At 32.3% G+C, this 22,517-nt stretch overlaps 1 protein-coding gene across 1 annotated transcript in view; it reads right to left on the reverse strand.

Annotated features, from left to right (window-relative positions):
- The window catches only part of TECRL (trans-2,3-enoyl-CoA reductase like), a gene marked incomplete at both ends in the record, with an annotated part of 92,007 nt that overhangs the window by 24,228 nt on the left and 45,262 nt on the right, over positions 1-22,517 (reverse strand). The window contains 5 exons of the mRNA XM_082837904.1: positions 1,841-1,913; positions 3,199-3,304; positions 7,565-7,680; positions 15,181-15,284; positions 19,889-19,933. Of these exons, the coding sequence (XP_082694030.1) occupies positions 1,841-1,913; positions 3,199-3,304; positions 7,565-7,680; positions 15,181-15,284; positions 19,889-19,933 (444 nt within the window). The remainder of the gene's footprint in view (positions 1-1,840; positions 1,914-3,198; positions 3,305-7,564; positions 7,681-15,180; positions 15,285-19,888; positions 19,934-22,517) is intronic.

Genomic DNA, 22,517 nt, shown 5'->3' on the forward strand with positions numbered 1-22,517 from the left:
AGAGATGTGCAGTTATCAACCACCATCAGATGTCACTGATCATGATGTGCATCCATTATTTATAGAGTGATATGTGGACTAAAGAGCTAGCAGCAAAGTTTGTACTTTGTGAAATTACAATTAGCGTATGTGGTAACTGAATTTGAAGCATGGTTTTAGGGGCTGGTATTATTTAAATAAACCATAAAAACTGAAATCCATACATATCAGAGCCATGCAAAGCATGCAGTGCGTGTACATGATATTCACCCTCCACTTGGAATAGGTATTGTAATGCTCTATATATTTTCACGTTATTTGAGTCCTACTTACATCATATTCATTTAAGAGTCTTAAGCACAGTAAAATTAAACTTTCAGAGCCTTATTTTCCTAATATATAATGGGGAATATTAACACCTACATAATAATATTGTTTCTAATTACAAAAGAAATAGCAATTTTACAGTTTTTGACAAACAATAAGTGTTCCATAAATATTTGGCATATATGACACAGTTAACCTCTATTATTTTGTATCAGATATATGAATGTAGCATTTTTCAGAGGCTCCTCTTTTTAAACATACTATGGATAAAAAATATCTTTTAAAAAATTTTTCTGTTCATGTTCTAAACTTAGAAGGTACATCTTCTGTTAAAATATTTTAAAAAATCAGCTAGAGTTTTGTGAGATCAGGGAATTTTCTCCTTCAATATTCATAGTTAATTTGTTAGTATTTAGAAGAGTTAAAGTTCTGAACATTGCAATCATTTACTGTGATTGCTGAACTAGATTTGCTGATTTTGGCAAAAACCCTGAATAATGTAATTCTCTGTGTCAGTGCTTCAAGAAAAGATATTAATTTATTTTAATGTCTTTAAGATTTATGTTATTTTATAAAATCTAAAATAAAGCTTGAATACATCATTTATATCCATTTATTTTCAAACTTTATAAACTAGAAATAGAGCACAAAAAATAACTCTCAGGGGCTTCCCTGGTGGCGCAGTGGTTGAGAGTCCGCCTGCCAATGCAGGGGACACGGGTTCATGCCCCAGTCCGGGAAGATCTCACATGCTGCGGAGCGGCTAGGCCCGTGGGCCATGGCCTCTGGGCCTGCGTGTCCGGAGCCTGTGCTCTGCAACGGGAGAGGCCACAACAGTGAGAGGCCCACGTACCGCAAAAAAACAAAAAACAAAAAACTCTCAGTTAAATATGAAATATCAACACATAACAATAGGGCTCTGCTGTGTGTGCCTTGTGAGCTGCAGTAAAAGCTGAGAAGAGAAAGGTCCACAGAAGATAATTCTTTGATCAGGACAGGTATGTTTCCCCCAAGATAAGGAGCTGAGGATTTAGATTTGGTTCCAGTGTGCAGTTCACTAAATTGCTTCATCTGAGTCAAGGGACAAGACATTTAATAAAGTTATAAATAGAGAACAATATGTCACAGGAAAAAAAGCCTCTATTTTTTTTTCTTTTGAAGTTATATTTAACATAATAATTTAATTATTTATTTTAAAAATCCTGATGGTTGTACATGATTATGTGATTATATGGCATGTTTCTTTTTCATCTTTACTCTTTCATTTTACTGTCTGTCATTTTGAAGGTTTATAATCAACTTACATTTTTTGCTAGAGTTTCTATGGAAAGAAAATAAATCAAAATATGTCAGTCAAATTTGGTCTTTTAAGCCTACATAAAAATTTAATGGAGTATTATGAAAGCAATTTAAAATTGACATTATTTTCTTATTCCTCTATATGTGCCATGTCGTTCATCATCTCTATGTAGTTTAGAACAGAGTTTTGATGTTGGCAATTTAGTATGGGTATAGAAGAATAAATTCTACATACATGGTGGTGTATACCGTGGGTGATTAATGTAGTAGGCAATCCAAGAAGTGAATCCCCAATAAAAGGCACAACTCTACAAATAAAACAAAATAAAAGTTAGGGAATATATATATATATATATATATTTTATATATATATATATATATATATAATATATATATATCACATCATTTGAAGTCACCCCATACATTTATATGCCACACTGAAGCATTTTGGTATAAAAAATGTTATAAATTTTCTAAGCTAGTTAAATGGAATGCTTCTTCATTCAGTAAAGTAGCATTTTAAAAGTACCTATTTGATATCACTAAGAAAATGCATTTCTTTGCTCAACACTTGTTAATATAAATGAGGATTTAGGATATAGAGAAATGTAACAATATATTTTATGAAGATTTTTCAAGAATAGCTTTTGTCTATCAAGTAGTATATAGGAGTGAAGTAATAAAAATAATAAACAGCTATTTTCCAACAGTAAATGAATAAAAGAATGAATTATTTAATCATTAGTAATAATGTTTCTTGATTGATTATAGAGGGAAATGGCCTCATTTTAGGTGTACTAGGCTATGTTGCTGATCTTACATGATGAATTTTAATAACTTCTCTCAAAAGAGAAGCTAGTCTAAATGATTTTTTGAGATTTGTAAAAGTTCTAGAGTTTACTGTTTCATTATAATGACAACAATAGAATGTCTACTTGTTGAAATTCTAAGAAAACAGATATTTGCTAAAACTCAGGAATATTTTAGTAAAGAAATAATTCATTCTGAAACTAAATTTTAAATTGGAAAAAAAATTAAAATAAATTTTACTTTGAATTGGAAAACTGAATTACACCATGTTATCTAATGTACATTTCCATTTCAATGTTCCAGAACATTTCCCGTTTTCTTGATAGTTAATTGATGGTTAATAACGTTTGTATTTACCATTTTGGGGAAGAGCAAAGATATTGTCATTACACTGACACCAATCACAAATATAGGGTGTAGCATCATCATTTTAATCACACAAATGTATATTTATATATATATGAGATTCTTCCTCTTCAAGTGGCACTTAATCTGAATTCAGTGCTAAGTATTTCCAAAATTAAAGGTGCCTAAAAGTATGTAACTTGTAACGTAAGGTCATGCCAAATATTTTATGTAATGTTATTGGTTGAGGGCAGCTCCAATGAACTAGATCGCTCAGGAAATGGCATTTCAGGAGTGGAATGTTTAAGATATGCTGATAAAGCTGAATAGAAAAATCTAAGCTTGAGAGAAATAAACATGATTTAATGATGATGTAGATGATCCAATACATAAAATTTCTCAATAACAATTAAAATTACAAAACATATCAGTTCCCACCTTTATCAAATTTTTCAAAGGTGTATGTCCTGCGGAAACCTTGTGAACAAATAAGGTTTCCAAAAGGTATCGGATATAGTGTATACAATGACAGAAGCAGGCCAAGCTAGAAAGAAAATAAAACACAAACAGATTAAATTCCCTTCCAAAAATCTGGTTCACCTTATATATAAGATGTTTTAATTTTTTTTTTTTTTTAGTTTACTACAACTTTCTTTTTCTTTTTTTCTTTTATTATTTTTTTATGTGGACCATTTTTAAAGTCTTTATTGACTTTGTTACAATATTGTTTCTGCTTTATGTTTTGGTTTTTTGGCCTCGAGGCATGTGGGAATCTCAGCTCCCTGGCCAGGGATTGAACCCACATCCCTTACATTGGAAGGCAAAGTCTTAACCATTGGACCACCAGGGAAGTCCCTTTTTCTTATTTTTGAAGTTACATCTTTTTTAAAATTAATTTTTACTGGAGTATAGTTGATTTACAATGTTGTGTTAGTTTCTGCTGTATAGCAAAGTGAATCAGTTATACATATACATATATTCACTGTTTTTTAGATTCTTTTCCCATATAGATCATTACAGAGTATTGAATACAGTTCCCTGTGCTATACAGTAGGTTCTTATTAGTTATCTATTTTATACATAGTAGTGTGTATATGTCAATGCCAATCTTTCAATTTATCCTTCCCCCACTTTTCCCCCTTGGTAATCGTAAGTTTGTTTTCTCATCTGTGACTTTATTTCTGTTTTGTAAATAGGCTCATTTGTATGCTACAACTTTCTATTTATCAGGAAATATTGTTTCTGGTAACCAAAACACAAGTTTTTTTGATATTTTTATTTTCTAGAAAATTTCTAAATTTATTTAATAATAAAAGTACTGTAACAACAGTTTCTATAAATTTACTTCTGATGACTCTCAAAATATTTCATAATAACAGTCATTAACTGTATGTTTACATCTGCCCAAGGAATATATATATAAATATAATAATTGTAAATATGCTCATTTCAAAATGCCTTAAGACTGAAGCAGAAAATTTACAACTTTAAAAGTATTCAAAACATACTTACAATGCATTTGACATTTTATAATATCCAAAATACTTTTTTCATTGTCTGATTGTCCTTTAGCAAGTACCATAGACTGAAAAAGTTGGAATTTCCTTTCCTATGGAGTCATTGCAGCTTTTGTTTTGTTTAGTTTGTTTTATGTTTGGTCTTTGACTGCCTAACATATTGCAGTATTTTGTGTTGCTTTGTTTTTGTTGCTATTCTAACATATCACCTCTTCTTGTCATTTATATAACTAATAGTTAAAAAGTAAATGTCAAATATGATTTATAGAAGCATGTTTTCTTGTTTATATTTAAAATATTTTCTATTAAAATATGCATCTATTTTATTATAAATAAACCTGTAAAACTTCAAAAACTATAATTGTTTTTCAAGAAAATCAATAAGGATCAAAGATCATATACTTAAATGTATAAAGGTTAAGCATAAAAATAAGCATTTCATTTACAATATGTAAAATCAAACATTGAGTCTACACTGTAAGTTTATATTAAACACAATGAATTAATGATTTCTGGTATTAATAAGAATGACTTTAGGGAAAACAAATAATTAATCAAACAAAAACAAACCAACCTGGCTAAATCATTAGGGAATATATCATTATTCATTAATTCATAAAAATATAATTGTGCACCTATTATGGGAGAGACATGTTCTGTGTGATGTGTATCTAAGAACAATAGACAAATTCTGAAAGAAGTGAGAAAACAAAGTGTAGATATTTGGGGACAGAGCTTTCTAGACAGTAAGAGAAGCAAAAACAAACATCCTGATATAGGAGGTTGCATGTGGGTTCAAAGGACTGGTAAGAGAATCAGCATCTCTCTTAACTTCTTGGTTCTTTTGAAGAATATTTATATAAATACTTGAGTAGTAGAATTTTCCATTTTGTAAGAAAGCAGAAAAATTATCTTATGCCCAGCAATGTAGCAGAGCACTGAATGAGAAATTTTAATTTAAACTATGATTAAATTAGTTCACATATTTAATTTATATTTCACCATTAGGGCATAGATATTAGCATAGCAGCTAGCTATGACTTAATATCTGGATATATACCACTTTGCACATTATTGGACTTTGCACTTACCAAGTTTGATTTCATTCCAAAATATTCTATTTAATTATGGTTGACTTCCCTTCAAACATCAACTCTTTCTCTTTCCAGTGCTAAACTAATTGAACATCCATAAATAGGCTTGGGTCTCTTTTTCCCAAATGTAATATTTGAAAATATCTTATGTTTCATCAGGTAAGTTTCAAGGTATGAGGACTGTGAAAGAAGACACTTTATAGAGCTGCAAGGGAGGCAGTGTACCAGGTTTCTGTTGAGGAAGAATATGAAGGCAATGCTCAGATAAAAGGTTGACAATATAAGAAATTTGCTAACAGTGGACTTTGAATTGCAGAGGGCACAGTGGAAAGATTCCAGGAGTTGAGAAGGGCTCAGGAAAGGCAACAAACAGAAGATTTTAGAGTTTTTTTTAGATGGAGTGTGGTATATGACCTCTACTAGACACTCAAATTTCAAAAGTAGTTTGTATGTTTGTGTGTATCTCCTCTGAATGATTTAATATAAACTTCACATATTTGCTCCTTAGGAAGAATGTGGAACAGATACATTTATCACTGAGAAGTTATAAAACATGCTGTGTTTGTGTTTAAGAATAATAACCAACTGTCGGTCAATTCCTTTGAGAATGCTGCTGGGGAAAAAAAACGTGTTCTTTTTTCATGCTGTGATATATATCTGGTACACATTATATGTTTGATCTAAAAAATGAGGGCAATTACATTCACCTATGAACACTCCATCCCAGACTTTCTAAATGAATTGGGCATTCTCTTAACTTAAGAAAAAGAAAGGTAGACTTTAACATTCCAAAAGGCCCTGAGCAACTTGCCAGATACTGACCTGACTATGATCCCTGAGATCCAATCTCCCCTTGCTTCTCTGTGCCTCTACTCTCCTAGCTTTCTGTCTGCTCCTACAAAGTATCAAACTGCTATGTACCACAGATAATTTGCATATGAAGATTCCTCAGATTTACTAGTTAAAATCTGACACATCCCTTCAGAAAACAAAGGAAAATGTTCAAACATAACTTTCATAGAAAAGCCCATTTCAGAACTCACATCCAGATCAGGTTCCTCTGTTTTTATACTCTAAAAGTGCCTAATATAAAATAAATTTTCATGTAACTGGTTCATGTATTTATTCATACAGAACATTACTATTGAGTATTTTTTATAAATCAGGTAATGTGTTAAGCAGCAAAATTGACTGAGCACCAAAAGACACCCATTATAGAAATTAAACTCTATAGAGGGAAAGACACAAATGACTATGTAAATATATAATTTTAAAGTAATAAACTGTATAAAGGAAAAACATTTTAGTAACGTATTTCTCATTGAAGGAATAGGAATGGCTAATACTAAGTAATATTGAGCTCTATTTGAAGTTTGAAAAAAATAAAGAAGAGGGAGGCAATGGAGGAAGAGGGATGGTGTGTAAGGGCATGGTAGGTATCAGGACAAGGGTGGTAATTGTGGCTGGAGTACAGAATTAAGAGTGAAGGAAAGACAAATCTGAGATCAGAAATCCAGGAGTCAAATTATTCTCTGTCTTCTAGCATCCTTATGACCCGAGTTTTGCTTCTTAATTCACTTAGAGTTTAGTCATTTGCCCAGGTTCCTTTTTTTTTTTTTAACAAATTTCTAACTCTACATGTCAATGTAGCATCTTGAATGATTATTCTTTCTCTTTAATTTGTTATTTGATATGAAGAGAGAGAGAGAGAGGGAGACTATTTCCACAATATGTGAAGAACTATAGTTATATATTCTGCTTTGATAACTGTCCTGGTTAAAAGTAAATTTTAATTTTGTAATTTTTAAAACCTTTTTCTTCCAGTTTATTAGTTCAGTCATTATTTCTTTTCTATGCAATGTTGCCCATGTTTTTAGAGAAGTATTAATATTTTGAGTCCTATATATGGCCTCTCAACTTTGTAATATTAAGCTTTTCTCTTGTTGTGATCATAATTAACTGAAATTACCTCTGCTTTAAGGTATACTTAAAGTATTAAGTATATTAAGTAATAGTTCCTGTTTATAAACTTAAAAGTTGGCATGCATACATTACTTCTTGTTATCTAAAATATATTACCCTAAAATTCAATCCACTATAATTGTGTTTACAAAAAATATTTATTAGCATAATGTCTGTGTACTAGTTTGTCTCCTCCTTAATCTATATGATCCATGTATATGTATTACTTACTGTACTACTGGGTGACGTAATCTTCTAGAGCTCTCTTTCATGTCATATATATATGGGATCCTCAAATAAAAGAGGAGATATATTAGCAGAGGTCCTGTGTATTCAGCCAAAAATACCTAAAAAAAAGAAGGTGATTTAGATTAAACAGTACATTTTATAGATATGATTAAGATTTACTTAGGACCATAATAAGCATGTCCACAGACTTAGCCTGCTACGTAAATTGGTGAAATGGACAGGTGAGCATCTATTCTTGAAAAAGAACTAAATTAAGTGCTATCACAAATAGCAAGAAGTCTTCCTTGGAAGAATTAGCCAAGTGTTAAGGAAAAGGACAATCATAAATGGTTAATTTAACTAAAAATATTGAACATAATGATTTCTTCATAAATAGTACACTGGAATTTTTATTTAATCAAACAATCATAAATGCATTTCTCATGTCTCTCCAGCCCCATACAAATGAATCTTCTGTGTTAACTGTCTTTGTCATTGAATGGAATGGGAAATAGTTTCTCTTTCTTTCTTTTAATCTTTTTATGGCCATGTCATTTTGAACTCAATTGATTTGACACTTATTCAGATTGAAATAATTTACTTCTCATTTTTGGAAATTTTAGATTAATTCTAATGAGTCTGAGTGAGTAGTTTTATAAGATTGACTTCTGAATTCTGGAGCTAAGTGGCAACCATGTATGTGGAGAGAGATATCCAATCTACAGAGACACAATCATAAAAATTGGAAAGATAATTGAAAATGAGACCTTGTGATTGCAGAAAGATAATTGACTTGTTTTCTAATAGTTTTCTGAATCTGGTGACTGTCAATTATTTGGTTTTGTTTTGATGCTAAAACCAGGTTAAAGTCACATTCTGAAAATTTCAGGCAAAAAAGCAAAAATAATTTCCTCTATGGGTGTTCAAAGAGAAGAGAAAGAATACAAACATGACAATGATTAATTCGACTGCCATTACTACTTTGCTTTGTCTTTGCCAATTTTTATCATTTTTCTAAGGTAGGAAACTTGAAGTTGTACATATTTTGCTCAAAAATACAGGTGTTCACATTGATTATTAATTATGCTCTTATCTCTGGTGAGAATTTTGTATAGCTACATGGTTAAAATATATGATATATGCACATACATATATAATTACATATATATGTATATATACATACGTATAAATAGCTATTTATACATGCAGGTTTCTTCAGTTATACTTTTTCTAAATGATATTTATTATCTCATGAGGCAAGAAAGACGTCTATGTGAGGATAAGAATAGTGCAACGTCCGATAAATTCAGTATTAAAGCAACGTTTTTACTGAGAGAAGAGACTATATTAATTTATGGCATACAACATTCCTGATTATTCAGATATGGAATAAAAATGTTTATCACTTTTTTTTTTTTTCGATACGTGGGCCTCTCACTGTTGTGGCCTCTCCCGTTTCAGAGCACAGGCTCCGGACACGCAGGCTCAGCGGCCATGGCTCACGGGCCTAGCCACTCTGCGGCATGTGGGATCTCCCCGGACCGGGGCACGAACCCGTGTCCCCTGCATCGGCAGGCGGACTCTTAACCACTGCACCACCAGGGAAGCCCTGTTTACCACTTTTGAATATCTGATAATATAATCTAGTTAATAATACTCTAGAATAATTAGGATAGTGATTGTTTTATTACAACAAAAATTTAAAATATCTATTTCAATGCCTCTGACCTAGTCAAGTCAATTTTGAGCAAGTTCTATTGTAATATGTCAGAAATGAAAAATGTTGTAAACAATAGCTAACCTGACCAAATGTCACTCTTTATTAAGTTAGTAAAAATGTTATCACAAATATGAAACTTTTTTGCATCAGAGAAAATTAAACTACAATCTTGTCTCCATCATCTCCTAAAAAAAATCAGGGGAGCCTGCTAGCTTACAATAATATGTTCTAGAAGACCCAGCATTTTATCACAAATATTGTTCATGCTGAAACATGGGGGTTAAAAGAGTACCGAAGTATGAAGGATACATCCGGACCTGAAAGAACTGAAGGATAATAAGAAATATCTTTTAGACAATGCATCTTTCAAGCAAAATGTCTATTTGGGTGCAGATAGAAGGAATAGAGATGTTTGATTATATTTAGGAAGTAATCAGAAAATAGATTTAGAGTAAAGAAAAACAAGAGCCATGTAGAGAAATATTAATAAAATAGACTTCTGAAACAGGAATTGCTCTTCTTCTACCAAAAAAGAGTAAAAACAAGACTAAAGCCAAAGTAAACATACAAACATATGTATTTACAGGTATATAGCCTAAGCAAAGCAGGTGAATTTACAAAGACTGGCAATTCCATAATCTAAAAGTTTAATAGAGATTCTATATTCAAAATAAGCAGATGCACTTTCTTTTTACTTTGAAGATATATACTACTTTTAAATTCCAATTTATTTCTGACATCAAGTTATTTTCATGCATCTCCTTATAGAAAGTTCTCTGTTTTAAACTTAGGTGTTGCTTTAAATGTAAAATCCATTATTTCTACTAGGCAAGCTATGTAATTGGGATTTTTGGAGCTTCTGTGGAATATTCAAATTGGTATATATCTAAATTGAAAAGGAAGAAGGCAATAAGCTGTTTAGAGAATATAAATTGAAACATTCAGCTGCAATTGTTGTGAACTGATTAAGACCCTTGTACTTAGACTGCACTTAATGTATTTCATTCTCCCTTAAATTTTTTTTTAGTCCTGTCATTATTAGGGTGGTGTTGGCTTTACTTATTTTCTAAAATAGCAATTGACAGTCAAAAGCAAAATAAATTGCACATTTCACAGTTGTTGGAAATTGCTGACAAAAATAAAGTAGTGCCAACCTTAATTTTCCAAAGATAGGAGAGCTACTAAGTAAAATTACAAAAACATTTCCCAGTAGTAATATCACTTTTTACTCAGTGAATACTATTGAAGGTAATATGATACTAGAAGGGTTTTTTTAAAAGAAAAAAAAAACTATTACATGTATAACATATAATGGAGAATTCTATTCCCATGTTATTCAAACAAACCATCCTAATGAGATCAGCAAGAAAAATTGATCGAAATGTTTTTCAGGCTCCAAAGAGCTACTGAGTCACTGAAGAATTAGAAGGTCAAGATGTTTTAAATGGAGCTCCAGAGAAGTGATTGACCTGGGATATGAAGCTTGGTAACAGCCTGATAAAAAGACCAAATCTTTTGAGGGTGCTTGAGAATGGAAGTACAAAAATTATTGCTTGGTATCTTTCAAAGACAGAGGTGGCTCTATAAAATCTCCAGGATTTGGGCTGGGATCTAGAAGAGTTACAACTTAGGAGTGAAGATGAGGCAGAAATAGATCTGTCTTCATAGATACTGAAGCTCAGTCTGAAATCATTTTAATCATGGATTGGAATGAGATGACCTGTACACAATAGTGCCATTAGTCCATCTGCAGAATGATAGATTATCTTTGAAAGACAATAACATCATCCTAGGCCTCAAGTTATCTTTAAATTTATTCACATAAATTTTCCCACACTAAGTCAGAAATATGAAGGTATACAAGGAGTGAAGATATTGTGACCATAACGAAGGACATTGAAAACAGGAGAACTAAAGATTCACATAACAGAATTATCAGTTAGATTTAGAAAACAATCTTTTAATGTTCAGAGAAAAATAAAAGGTTGAGAATTGAGGCAGATATTTGAAAACTCTGAAAAGAAAAGTATGAAAACGTAATATAAATCCCAGAAGGAGAATACAAAGAGAATAACAGAGAATCAAAAGATGACAAGATTATGCTAATTTTTCAAATTAAATATATATCAAACCATAGACTCAGATAACACATAAACCCAAAGCAGGATAAATAAAACCACAATCATAGCTATGTACACCATAATCAAACTTCTGATAATCAAACAAAAGTAGAATTTTAAATAAGCCAGGGAAAAGACTTAAGGAGTACGGTAGACTTTTCAACAAAAACAATGGGAGTCAGAAGTCAAAATAATGCAGTTTTGTGAAGTAAAGATAAAAATAACTGCCAACATGTATTTTTTTCTGCAAAAATATTCTCAAAGAATAGAAGTTAAATAAATTCAATAAATACATTTTAAGATGAACAATAATTGAGAGAACTCATCAAAGACAGAACCAGAATAAAGCATTAAAAGTGTTTTTAAGGAAGAAGGATAATGATACCAGATGTAAGCTCAGTATTAGAAGGAAAAATGAAATTGCAGTAAAAAGGATAAATTTAAATAAAGATTGGCCACGTGATATTATAGTAGTGGATTTTAACTTTAAAGTATATAATTAAAATATATCACAGTAATAGAAAAGTCAGGAGGAGCCTAAATACCTTAAAGGTATTCAACTCTCTGTGAAGTATTTTCACATTAATAAACAAACAATTTTTATTAGTATTTAATATTTTAAAGATGCACATTATAATCTCTTGGGTAATCACTAGAGTTAGTGAAAAATAAGATATAACTACCAAAATACCAGAGAGGCTAATAGAAAAGATAGTATGACAATTAATCCATATGGAGTAAGAAAAAAAAATAGCCAACAATAGATTATAGGACACATGAGGCAAATTAAAAATAAACATTAAGTTTGACAATTAAAAAATAGATAATTCTTTATAATAAAAAACTATGATTAAAACGTAAAATATTAAACTATTAAACCATTAGAAGAATTCATAAAAGAAAAACTCCTGGGCCTAAGGCTAGGCAAAAGTTTCTTACATATGATAGTGAAGGCAAGATCCTTAAAAGAAAACATTACTAAATTAGGTTGCATTAAAATTGAAAACTTTTTGTACAGCAACAAAAGTCCTGTTAAGAGGGTGAAAAGACTAGTTAAAACTGAGAGAAAATATTTGCAAACCACGTATCAGACAAAGAACTTGTATGTGGAATATAAAAGTTACTCTTAAAACTCAACAGTGGTCCCAGAGAAATAAAAAACTATGTTCATACCAACACCTACACTCAGATAGGTAGTAGCTTTATTTGTAACAGCAAAATACTGACAACTAGTCAAATGTCTGTCAATGGGTGAATAATTAAACAAACCCTGTTACATACATACAACTGAGTACCACTCACCAATAAAAAGAAGCTAAGTTTTGATATACATGCAACAGCCAGGATGGATCCCAAGGGCACTATGCTTAGAGAAAAATAAACATCAATCAAAAAATATTTGACTCTGTTTATATAGCAATTGCCACATGACAGAAATATAGAGTTGAAAAACAGATTGGTGGTTGCCCCAGGATAGGAAAAAGAGTGTGTGAATACAGAGGGGTAATATGAGGGAGTTCCTTTGTGGGAATGAATAATTCTGTATCTGATTTTGGTGGTGAATACATGAATCTATGCAAGAGATAAATTGCATAGGACTATATACACACATGAATGAATACAAAAATAGTGAAAACTGAATAAGATCTTTAGTTAATAGGATTTGTGTGATGGGGATTATTATATTATTATAATAAACCTTTCTCCTAAGTCTTCCAATAAGTTCCATGAGGCAAGAATTTTCTCAATATTCTGTAACAAACTCTTATTTCATGAAAATTATTAAAATCTTAATTTTGACTTTGCTAAATTGAAGAGATTATTTCTTACAAAAAGAATACTTAGGTGGCGCAGTGGTTGAGAGTCCGCCTGCCGATGCAAGGGACACGAGTTCGTGCCCCGGTCCGGGAAGATCCCACATGCCACGGAGCGGCTAGGCCCGTGAGCCACGGCCGCTGAGCCTGCGCGTCCGGAGACTGTTCTCCACAACGGGAGAGGCCCACGTACCGCAAAAAAAAAAAAAAAAAAAAGAATACTTATGATAATACTTTTATTATAGGAGTACATTTTAATATTTTATGAACGTGAAAGAATGTTATGTGTGGTAAAAATATTGCTTTTATTGTATAATTTGGTGGATATAAAGTGGGTGTGACTGCAATATAATGTGTATATTTTTAGCATTTAATAGGACTGACTCATTTGGAGCAAAAGAGTGTGTGAACCATAGGGTTGATTTTAAAATATCCAGCCTATTTTCAGAGTTCTCTTTGTCACCTAAATGACTTTCTTCCCAAATAAGCTATAATTTTCTAGTACAATTGTCATAGAATTCTACCTTAGCACTTTTTCTCCTCAGTGCTTATCCAAATGCTGCAGCTGGAATTTCTTATGAACTCACAGTTATTGTCACTCACTCTGGTATTATTTCTGTAGACAGAATTCCCTTTTCATTATAAATGTGGACAAAGACTCTGAATATTTTAACCTTCGAAAATCAAAATCTGCTAGACTAAAATCTCTTTTAGCAAAGGTCTGTAGATATCACACTTAAACACTAAACCCTTTGCTTATTTGATGCATGTATTAGTAGGTTGTTTTGTAAACATTATGATATACTTCACAAGGATTCAGAATACTATAAACTCAGTTTTTAGTGCAACAAATTAGTACTCAGAGGCTCAGAAAATCTTGGAAACTAAAGGAACCATTTAACCAAACACACTAAAAGAATTATCTAAATACAGGAAGATAATGTATGTTAAAGGAGAAATTGCTGGAAAAGTAAAGCATGTGACAACATTTTGATTAATGAATGTAAACTGGAATTTCTCCTTTTGAGAATTAAATAACAATGTATAAATTATCATGTGTCTGTAATAATTTTAAAAATTGATTGTTTAACTATAAAGGGAAAACTCAAAGCACTATGCTGGCAAAAGAAAGCCATTTTGAATAGAAAATATTAAAAGTAACCATATCACAAATATTAAATAGAAGGTAATCAGAAAAAAACTTTTAAAATCTGAACAATATAAAAATAGGTTTAATTTAATTGAATAATAGAATGATTGCACTAGTCAAAATTATTTATCAGATTAACTCCTTAACTGCCTGTCACTAAATATCACATAGCTTCATAGCTTCTTTCTACTGAAGATATTCCATCCATCTATTCCATTACTCATGAATATGTCAGTACTTGTGAAGTAGTGTCAAGTATTTTATGTTTCTTAGTCCTCCTGTTTTTTAATATGGTCTTCATTCTTCTAATGTTATTGGATTCAGTTGCCACCACTTTGAAAACACCTCCTTCAAGAAAGTCAAAAGAATGCCCCACCCCTCACAACACAAAGAAGTCTTACTACTTCACTCTCAGTCTTTAAAATGTCCTCCCCACTGCCTTGGAACATTTTTTATTGAATATTCTCTCTCCACTCTTTCCAAACAAATGGGTCTTCATTATCCCGAGGCTCTTAGAAGGAAAAGTTGAAGAAACACTATGTAACTGACAAAGCATAGGGAAAGCAGAAAGCCATCGGTCATAAGATAGATTGACATTTAAAAAGAGATTTATCCTCCTTTCAACCATGTATTTTCATTTCTCCAATTCTTGAATGGAAATTTGGCCACTGATCATAGTAAGGATGGAAAATTTAAAATACCTTTAGTGCAATATTTTGTTTCGCTATGAATTTATTTGACAGAAAATGTCCTCTATGTCAGCAAATTACGTCAAAATGTGGGACATGTTTATTGCATTTCAAATCGATACTTACTGTAGTCCAACTGACTTGTTGACCTAGGTCTGTAAAATAAAGTGTGACAATGGAGGAAGATGCAACACTTTGAATGGTTATGTAGTCCTTCAAAAAGGGCCCACCTTAAACGACAAGGAAATATCATTTTAATACAATTTCAAGGCATAATGGTAAATAATTTTAATGCGAAACCAGTGAAAGCTAAGGATGAATTTTACATAGAAATTGCAATTTACAGTAAATCTTTAAAGTAAAATAACGTGAATAAACCCATTTTATAAAATATATCTGGCAAATTTTCAAATACACAGTGGTTTCCCAATGCTATTTAAACAAAGTACAGACTACCACTAGCTACTATCATATTGTGTTCTGAGAAAATGTAATATTAGGTGATATCATAATCAACTATGATACAAGGTATTTTTAAAGTATAATTTTGTGTATCAGTAGATATACATATCAACCGTTCTATAAATGATTTTATTATAAGATAAATTATTTGGAGTAGAATGATTTTAAAAGTCATTGCAAAGCACCTGGGGATAGGCATGATTCACCTTTTTAAAAGATGGTTATGGGTGCTGTGTGGTAACTGGGAAGAAAGGGAGCAAGATTACTTAGGAGGAAGTCAAAATTTGTCAATCAGGGTATGAGGTTTGTTTGGATTAACATGGCACTGGTGGAAATGTTAAAATTTCATCAATCCCAGACATATTTTGAACTTAGAGCAGGTTCAAACTTGAGAGAAAAGGATTCAGTGAGATACAGGCAGTGCTTATATTTTTGATCTGAGCACTTACATGCATTGTAATATCAGTAACTGTCATGAAGAAGATTGAGGAAAGAGTGGGATTTGGGGTGAAAATGAAATTTTCGGTTAGGGTGTATTTAGTGTGTGATATCTATTAGACCTGCAAGTGGGAGCTGTCAAGTAGGCAGTTGGGTAGCTCTGTAGATGATTTAAAAGTCATTAACAGTTAAAGCCATGGGGCATGAAGAGATTATTTATGCATTCAGTTTGAAAAGGAAAGATGGAAACTAAGACTGAGATTTCTAGCACTCCAGGCTTTTGAAGTAAGAAGACATATATACCGCAAAGATTACTGAGAAGGAATTTCTCATTAAATAGGAGGAAAATAAACAGAACCTGTCAAAAGATGTGTAAGGGAAATGTTCTGTTCTTAAAAATAAACACTAGGTAAGTCTGGCAAGTGTGTCCTGAAGAATATGTACAAAGATGTCCTTTTTAGCACTGTTTGTAATAGCAAAACATTGTAAAAAATCTTGTGTTCATAAATGAGATATGGATAACTATATTTTGTTTTGTTTATTTTTTTAAATAAATTTTTTTTTATTTATTCTGTACAGTATACTGTACAGAAAGAAAAATGAGTAGATTAGAGCCATATGTACCAACACGGATGTATCTCACAAGTATAATGCTATTAGTGTTGCTGTTGTTGTTTTTATTTATATTCTAGTTTATGTTAATCTGTGATTTATATTATCTCCAGTCATGTACAGGTTTCATTTTATTCTCTATTATTGAAAGAAAGAGTAAGATGTTAATTTATGACTATCATTAGATGATTTTCAAAATCCAAGACATAGATTTACAATTATAGGTATTTTAACATAAGATAAAAATATATAATTGTTATATATTAATTTTGATAAATACAACATGAATATAATAGGCTATCACTTCCTTGATTAGGTTTTGATATATGGCTTCAAAAGAGATCATCTAGGTGGGCCTGAGTTAATAACAAATTCTTTAAATCTGCATGAAGGAGTCAGAAAGAGGGATACAGAGCTTCAATATATTGATACTAGTTTTACAGACTAGGGTTCTGGTCTCCTTAATCAGTAGAAATTTATCAGAGTCCAGACAAGAAATTCAGGTGAGGTTTTATTGGGACTCCTGCTACAGCAGGGAGAAGAGAGAACAAACAAAAGATTTCCTTGCATGCCCGTTCCCTGAGGCGAGGGAGTGCTTGTTCCTTATATGGGGTGAGGGTAGGGGTGTGTCCAGAGATAGGGCCAGAGGGGTGGCTTAGGTGTTTTGCCCACCTCTTAGGTGGTGTTGTGTGCAGGGGGCATGCGCAGCACCCTGCTCTTGCTCCCGACCCCCCCCCGGAATATGTGGGCCCAGGAGACCATGCCTAATGGAAGCCCATCCATGTATATGATACTTTGACCATTTAAGACCACTGAATTTTCTGCCTGAATTAACTCAAATAATACATCTTTTGGGGGCATTTTCTCCCAAGAATGGGCCAGACACTAAGGTGCATACTTCTAACCTTACGGGTTTGTCAAGGCTGTTTTATAATGGGTATGGATGGTTGGAGTAAGGGATGGGAAGAGAAGGACCAACTCTACCCATGCTTCAACTTTCTGTTGAACAAATCTAATGGTTCTAAGAATTAGAAATTCAACACTGTACTTCCAGGACATTATGAAGTATGTTAATCGCAGTAATAAGAGAGAGCACATTTTAGTTACCAGTTTGTATGACAGATTTATTGCAATAATGACTGCAATTATTCACCATTACCATAAAAACACCATTTGCAATATGACTTTTAGTTCCTTCTATTAAGAGTTGGTGTCTATTTTCCCACCCCTTGAATATAGGCTAGCCTAGTGTCTTGCTTTGACAAATAGAATGTGGGACAAGGGATCATATCCCAGTTCTAAGCCTGAATCTCATGAATTCTTGAGTGCTTGTGCTCATTTATTTGCACCTCTGACGCCACCATGATAACAAGCCCAGAATATTCTGATGAAGCATAGAGCAGAGAGGAGTGACTGTAGTCGTGACCATCTTAAAAAGGTCAGTCTTCAACAATCCGCCATTTGACTGTAGCTATTTGAGTGAGATTAGCCAAGCAAAGCCAAGTTCAGCCCAGCTCAGCAGAAGCACTGAGCTAAATAAACCTTTGCTATTTTTCACATAAAAATCAATTGCTTACTCTTTTATTTGTGTTTTAGCAGTCTTTTGTGTCAGGAAACTGTAAAGGACTCTAAATTCACATGGCATCATTACTTATAGTGCAATCATTCTGGCAAATGTATTCTGGCAGCAACTATAATGTAAATATTCATGCCTTGCTTTGTTTTGGTGTTGTCTTTTTCCTTAATATTAATAGTTACAACTATGTTCAATGAAGCATCTACCACGTACAAATCATTATAGCATTTTATAAACATAATCCTATTTAATACTTACAAACCTTCCCACCACCCCCCCCCACACACACACACAAAAACATGTTAGGTTCTTTATTAGCTCTACTTTATAAAAGAAGACTCTAAAGATAAGTAGAAGAGTCAGGTTTAAAATTCTGCATTACTGCAAATAACCTCTTCTTGGCACCATGTCCTGCTTGTATTACTAAATGCATTGATTCGTTTTTTAAAATATGCCATCATATTCCTATCAAAGAACACTTGGAGGGTTATACTTTATTCAGATCACACCCTGGAACACTTAACCAGGTATATAAGTGAGGGGAAAGTAAAAAGTCACATTCACCAGAAAGGGTGAAGTAACAGAAATCCCCCAGTCCCATATAGTGTCCTTCAAATTGAAGTTACACTTGACATTGATGCCTGTGGCATTCTCAGTTTTCTTTATATAAGAGTCAAGTTCAGAAAACAAAACCACTATTTCATTTTATGTTATTTCAGTATCCATGTGTTGAAAGGTATTTATGTGCCTGGCACATACTATGCCCTGCAGAGGCAAAAATAAACAAGACAATGATTCTCTTTTAAACTCTAGCCAGATGGGAATTTGTCTTGAACAATTGAGTTTGGAAAAATGTGAGACCTTAAGAAAGTGTGACTTTTAAGAATGATGTGGATTCCTATGTTTTCAACATAGACATCTCATAGAAAGATGGAATATTTAAGATAACAATGAAAACAGAATATCTTAGAGAAATCCAAGAAAATCATCATTTGTCCTTAAGTGAATGTGATATCTAAGAAATGATACCCTGAATATTAGGAAAAGCAAAAACTGCAGAAAAATAAAATTCAGTTCACAATTGAATGGAAAAATTTAGACATTGAAATTCCTTAATAGATGCCTCTTGTAGACTTACTATCATGAACCTGAACTGAGTAGCCCCCCCAAATTTACATTCTACCCACAGTTTTTATTTAACAAGTCCAAATTTAAGGTCAAGTTGATGCAATGTCAAAAACAATGATTCTAAACAGGATTCGCTTTAGTGTGTATATTTATAAATTTTCTGAATGGAGAATAGGGTTTGAAATTTTGAAATACTTGAGGGTTATTAATGGATACAATACTTTTCCCTATAATTCATTCATTCTGTTCCTCCTTACCTCCCTTATTCTGTTTTTAAATAGAAAAAAAAAGGAAACAGAGCTAAGCTGTATCCCTGAGTATATATCAGGAAGCAGTAGATTGCAGGAATATAGCAGTAAAAGCTTTTGATACAGATGTTAGTTCAGATCCTGTCTCCAATACACACTGACAGTGAATGTGTGAAATTTATTTCTGTAAGACTAAAATTCTTTGCCCATAAAAGGGGAACATTACCTTTTTGGGAGCATCAAATGAGATAATATATTTAAAGTATTTATTACAATACCTGCCATTTAGTAAGTGATAAATAAATATTATCTATTGGGACAGCAAAGGGACTCTAAATTAAATAAATAGATTCGTGAAATTGGTTCTTACCACGTTCTAGCTGCAGGCCCACTCGAGAAGGGTACCACTTTGGACCTATTCAATGAAAAATAACATTTAATTGTAAGCACAGGTGTAAACACATTTTATTTATTTATTTTTTAAATAAATACATTTATTTATTTATTTATGGCTTCATTGGGTCTTCATTACTTCTTAGGGGCTTTCTCTAGCTGTGGTGAGAGCGGGCTACTCTTTGTTGAGGTGTGCGGGCTTCTAATTGCGTTGGCTTCTCTTGCAGAGCACAGGCTCTAGGCGTGCAGGCTTCAGTAGTTGTGGTACGTGGGCTCAGTAGTTGTGGCTTGCAGGCTCTAGAGAGCAGGCTCAGTAGTTTTAGCGCACGGGCTCTGCGGCATGTGGGATCTTCCCACACCAGGGCTTGAACTGTGCCCCCCTGCATTGGCAGGCGGATTCTTAACCACTGTGCCACCAGGAAGCCCTAAACACATTTTAAAAGCAATAGTTTCCATTGGAAGACAGATTAGATCTCAGGAAGTGAATAAAAATTATCATTCAGTGCCAGAAATGGAGATAGTGGTTATCCTTTGCAGGGTGCTGAGAAGCACTGTGGATAGTTCTGGAAGAAAGCATGATAGGAGCTTTAGGAGTGGTGTTTTTCTGCTTTTTGATCTGAGGACTTTTTAAGTAGTTACATTCAATTTGTGGACATGTTCTAAAATAAGTGACCTATGACTTGTGTGCTTTTTGAAAATTATTCTTCAAAAAATAATCTTAAACATTTTCATTTAAAACTGGAGAACTCTGACTTCATTTAAGATTTATTTAACATTAGCATGTGAACGTGAGTTATTTTCTCTATCAGGAGTAAGACACTCTATCAGAATAATATATACCATCGACTTTTAGTATTATGGGCATATTAATTATAGCAGAATCGTCACTTTAGTATCTTCTACTTATACTACTATTAGTAATACATAGATTACTAAAAATTCTATCTGGTTAGGAAAATCAAAATACCTTTATTATACACTGCCATAAAAAAAATGTTGGTTCACAATTACCAGAATATAATTATTTTCTCTTAAAATGAATTCTATGTTACTATTTTAAAGTCTCTATTGAAAATTTAATTCTTAACTTTGAAGTACAATTTTAAGCACATTCAGTTAATAAAAAATAAAAGAAGAAATCATCAAAAGAATATTCCACAGTTGTTATTTCATTCTCAAAACATTACTTTCTAAAGTATCAGAGTAATTAATGATAACATGGCATAACTAGACTATTGGGATCAATTCTTTCTAAATTTACTGCAAAAAGACAACTATACATGCAAGTTCTCATGGACAAAAAACTCATAAGTCAAAACTTGTAATCACAAGTTAAAAGCTATTTAGGATTATATCTAAACAAAATTTAGTAATAGCAAGGCAAATGAGGAAGACACAGACATTTAACTCTGACATTTGATTCTTTTAAATTAGAAAATATGCAGGTAAAGAGACTTTATTTTGTATTTACTAATAATTGTTATTATTTATATAGCCATTTGTTGTTCTGAAATGCATGTTAACATCATCTGTTGAAAAGCATTTATAAATAGCTACCTTTATTATTCATACTGAAAATCTACTGCCAAAGAAGCATGATGGAAACAAATGCAAAGAGATGTCTACAGTTTTAATTGTTTCCAATTATGGATATTGAAGAAAAGACAAAACTTATAACATTCCATTTATATTTGACAAATAGTCATTGAGCACTTATGATTAGTGTGCATAAGCTGTCAAGTTCTGTCCATTTTAACAATATTCATGTAAAACATCATTTTTAATAGCACTTTATGATGCCTTTAATGGTGGAAATGCCAATGCAAAACTTACTCTTATCATTTTAGGCAAATAGATATGTCTATGAACTAGATGAATCAATACTGGCTGAATCCACAATGATCAGTCAGAGGAGTCAGAAGCTCTAAACACCTTCAGGGAAAACCATGTCCTTCCAACTCTCTCAACAAGGATAAACTATAATCTACTTATGCAATAAACCTGGCACTTAATGGTTGTGATCTTTGAATACTGTGTCCTAGTGAAAGAGAATTAATAACTGCCTATTAAAGCTATAGATTAGTTTCAGTCATCTTTTCAAAGAGCAAAGCATACATTTTCTGAAATGCTCTGTGATTGTTGGGGTGAGATGGAATAGGCTGGAAGAACAGCAGAGAAAAAGACAGTTTATAAGGGATAAAGGACCCATGTTGTACAAGGTTTTTTAGCATATATGAATGGTCTAGAATATTATTTATAATGCTGAGTACATTTGAATTTGGACAACTGGCTCACAGCTGAATTATGACTATGTAGTAGATCTAATGCATCTGCCAGTATCTTAAATTACTTAAGGTATTGAACTTGACTTGTGTAACTCCTGTCATATTCTAGGCATGACTTCGCATTCTATCCTTGATGAATGGAAGTGTTCATATCACTATGTAGTAACATCCTAAATAAGTAATGTCTGCATGTAATTCAAATATATTTATTTTAATAAGATAGGGTTTTCTAAACTGCTTGTGACCCATTAGTAAGTTGAAAAATAGAATTAATGTTATTCTCAGCATTATATAAAGGAGTAGAATAGAATAAAGCAGAAA

The sequence above is a fragment of the Leucopleurus acutus genome (assembly GCF_964270905.1).
Source record: "Leucopleurus acutus genome assembly, chromosome: 4".
Taxonomy (NCBI): domain Eukaryota; kingdom Metazoa; phylum Chordata; class Mammalia; order Artiodactyla; family Delphinidae; genus Leucopleurus; species Leucopleurus acutus.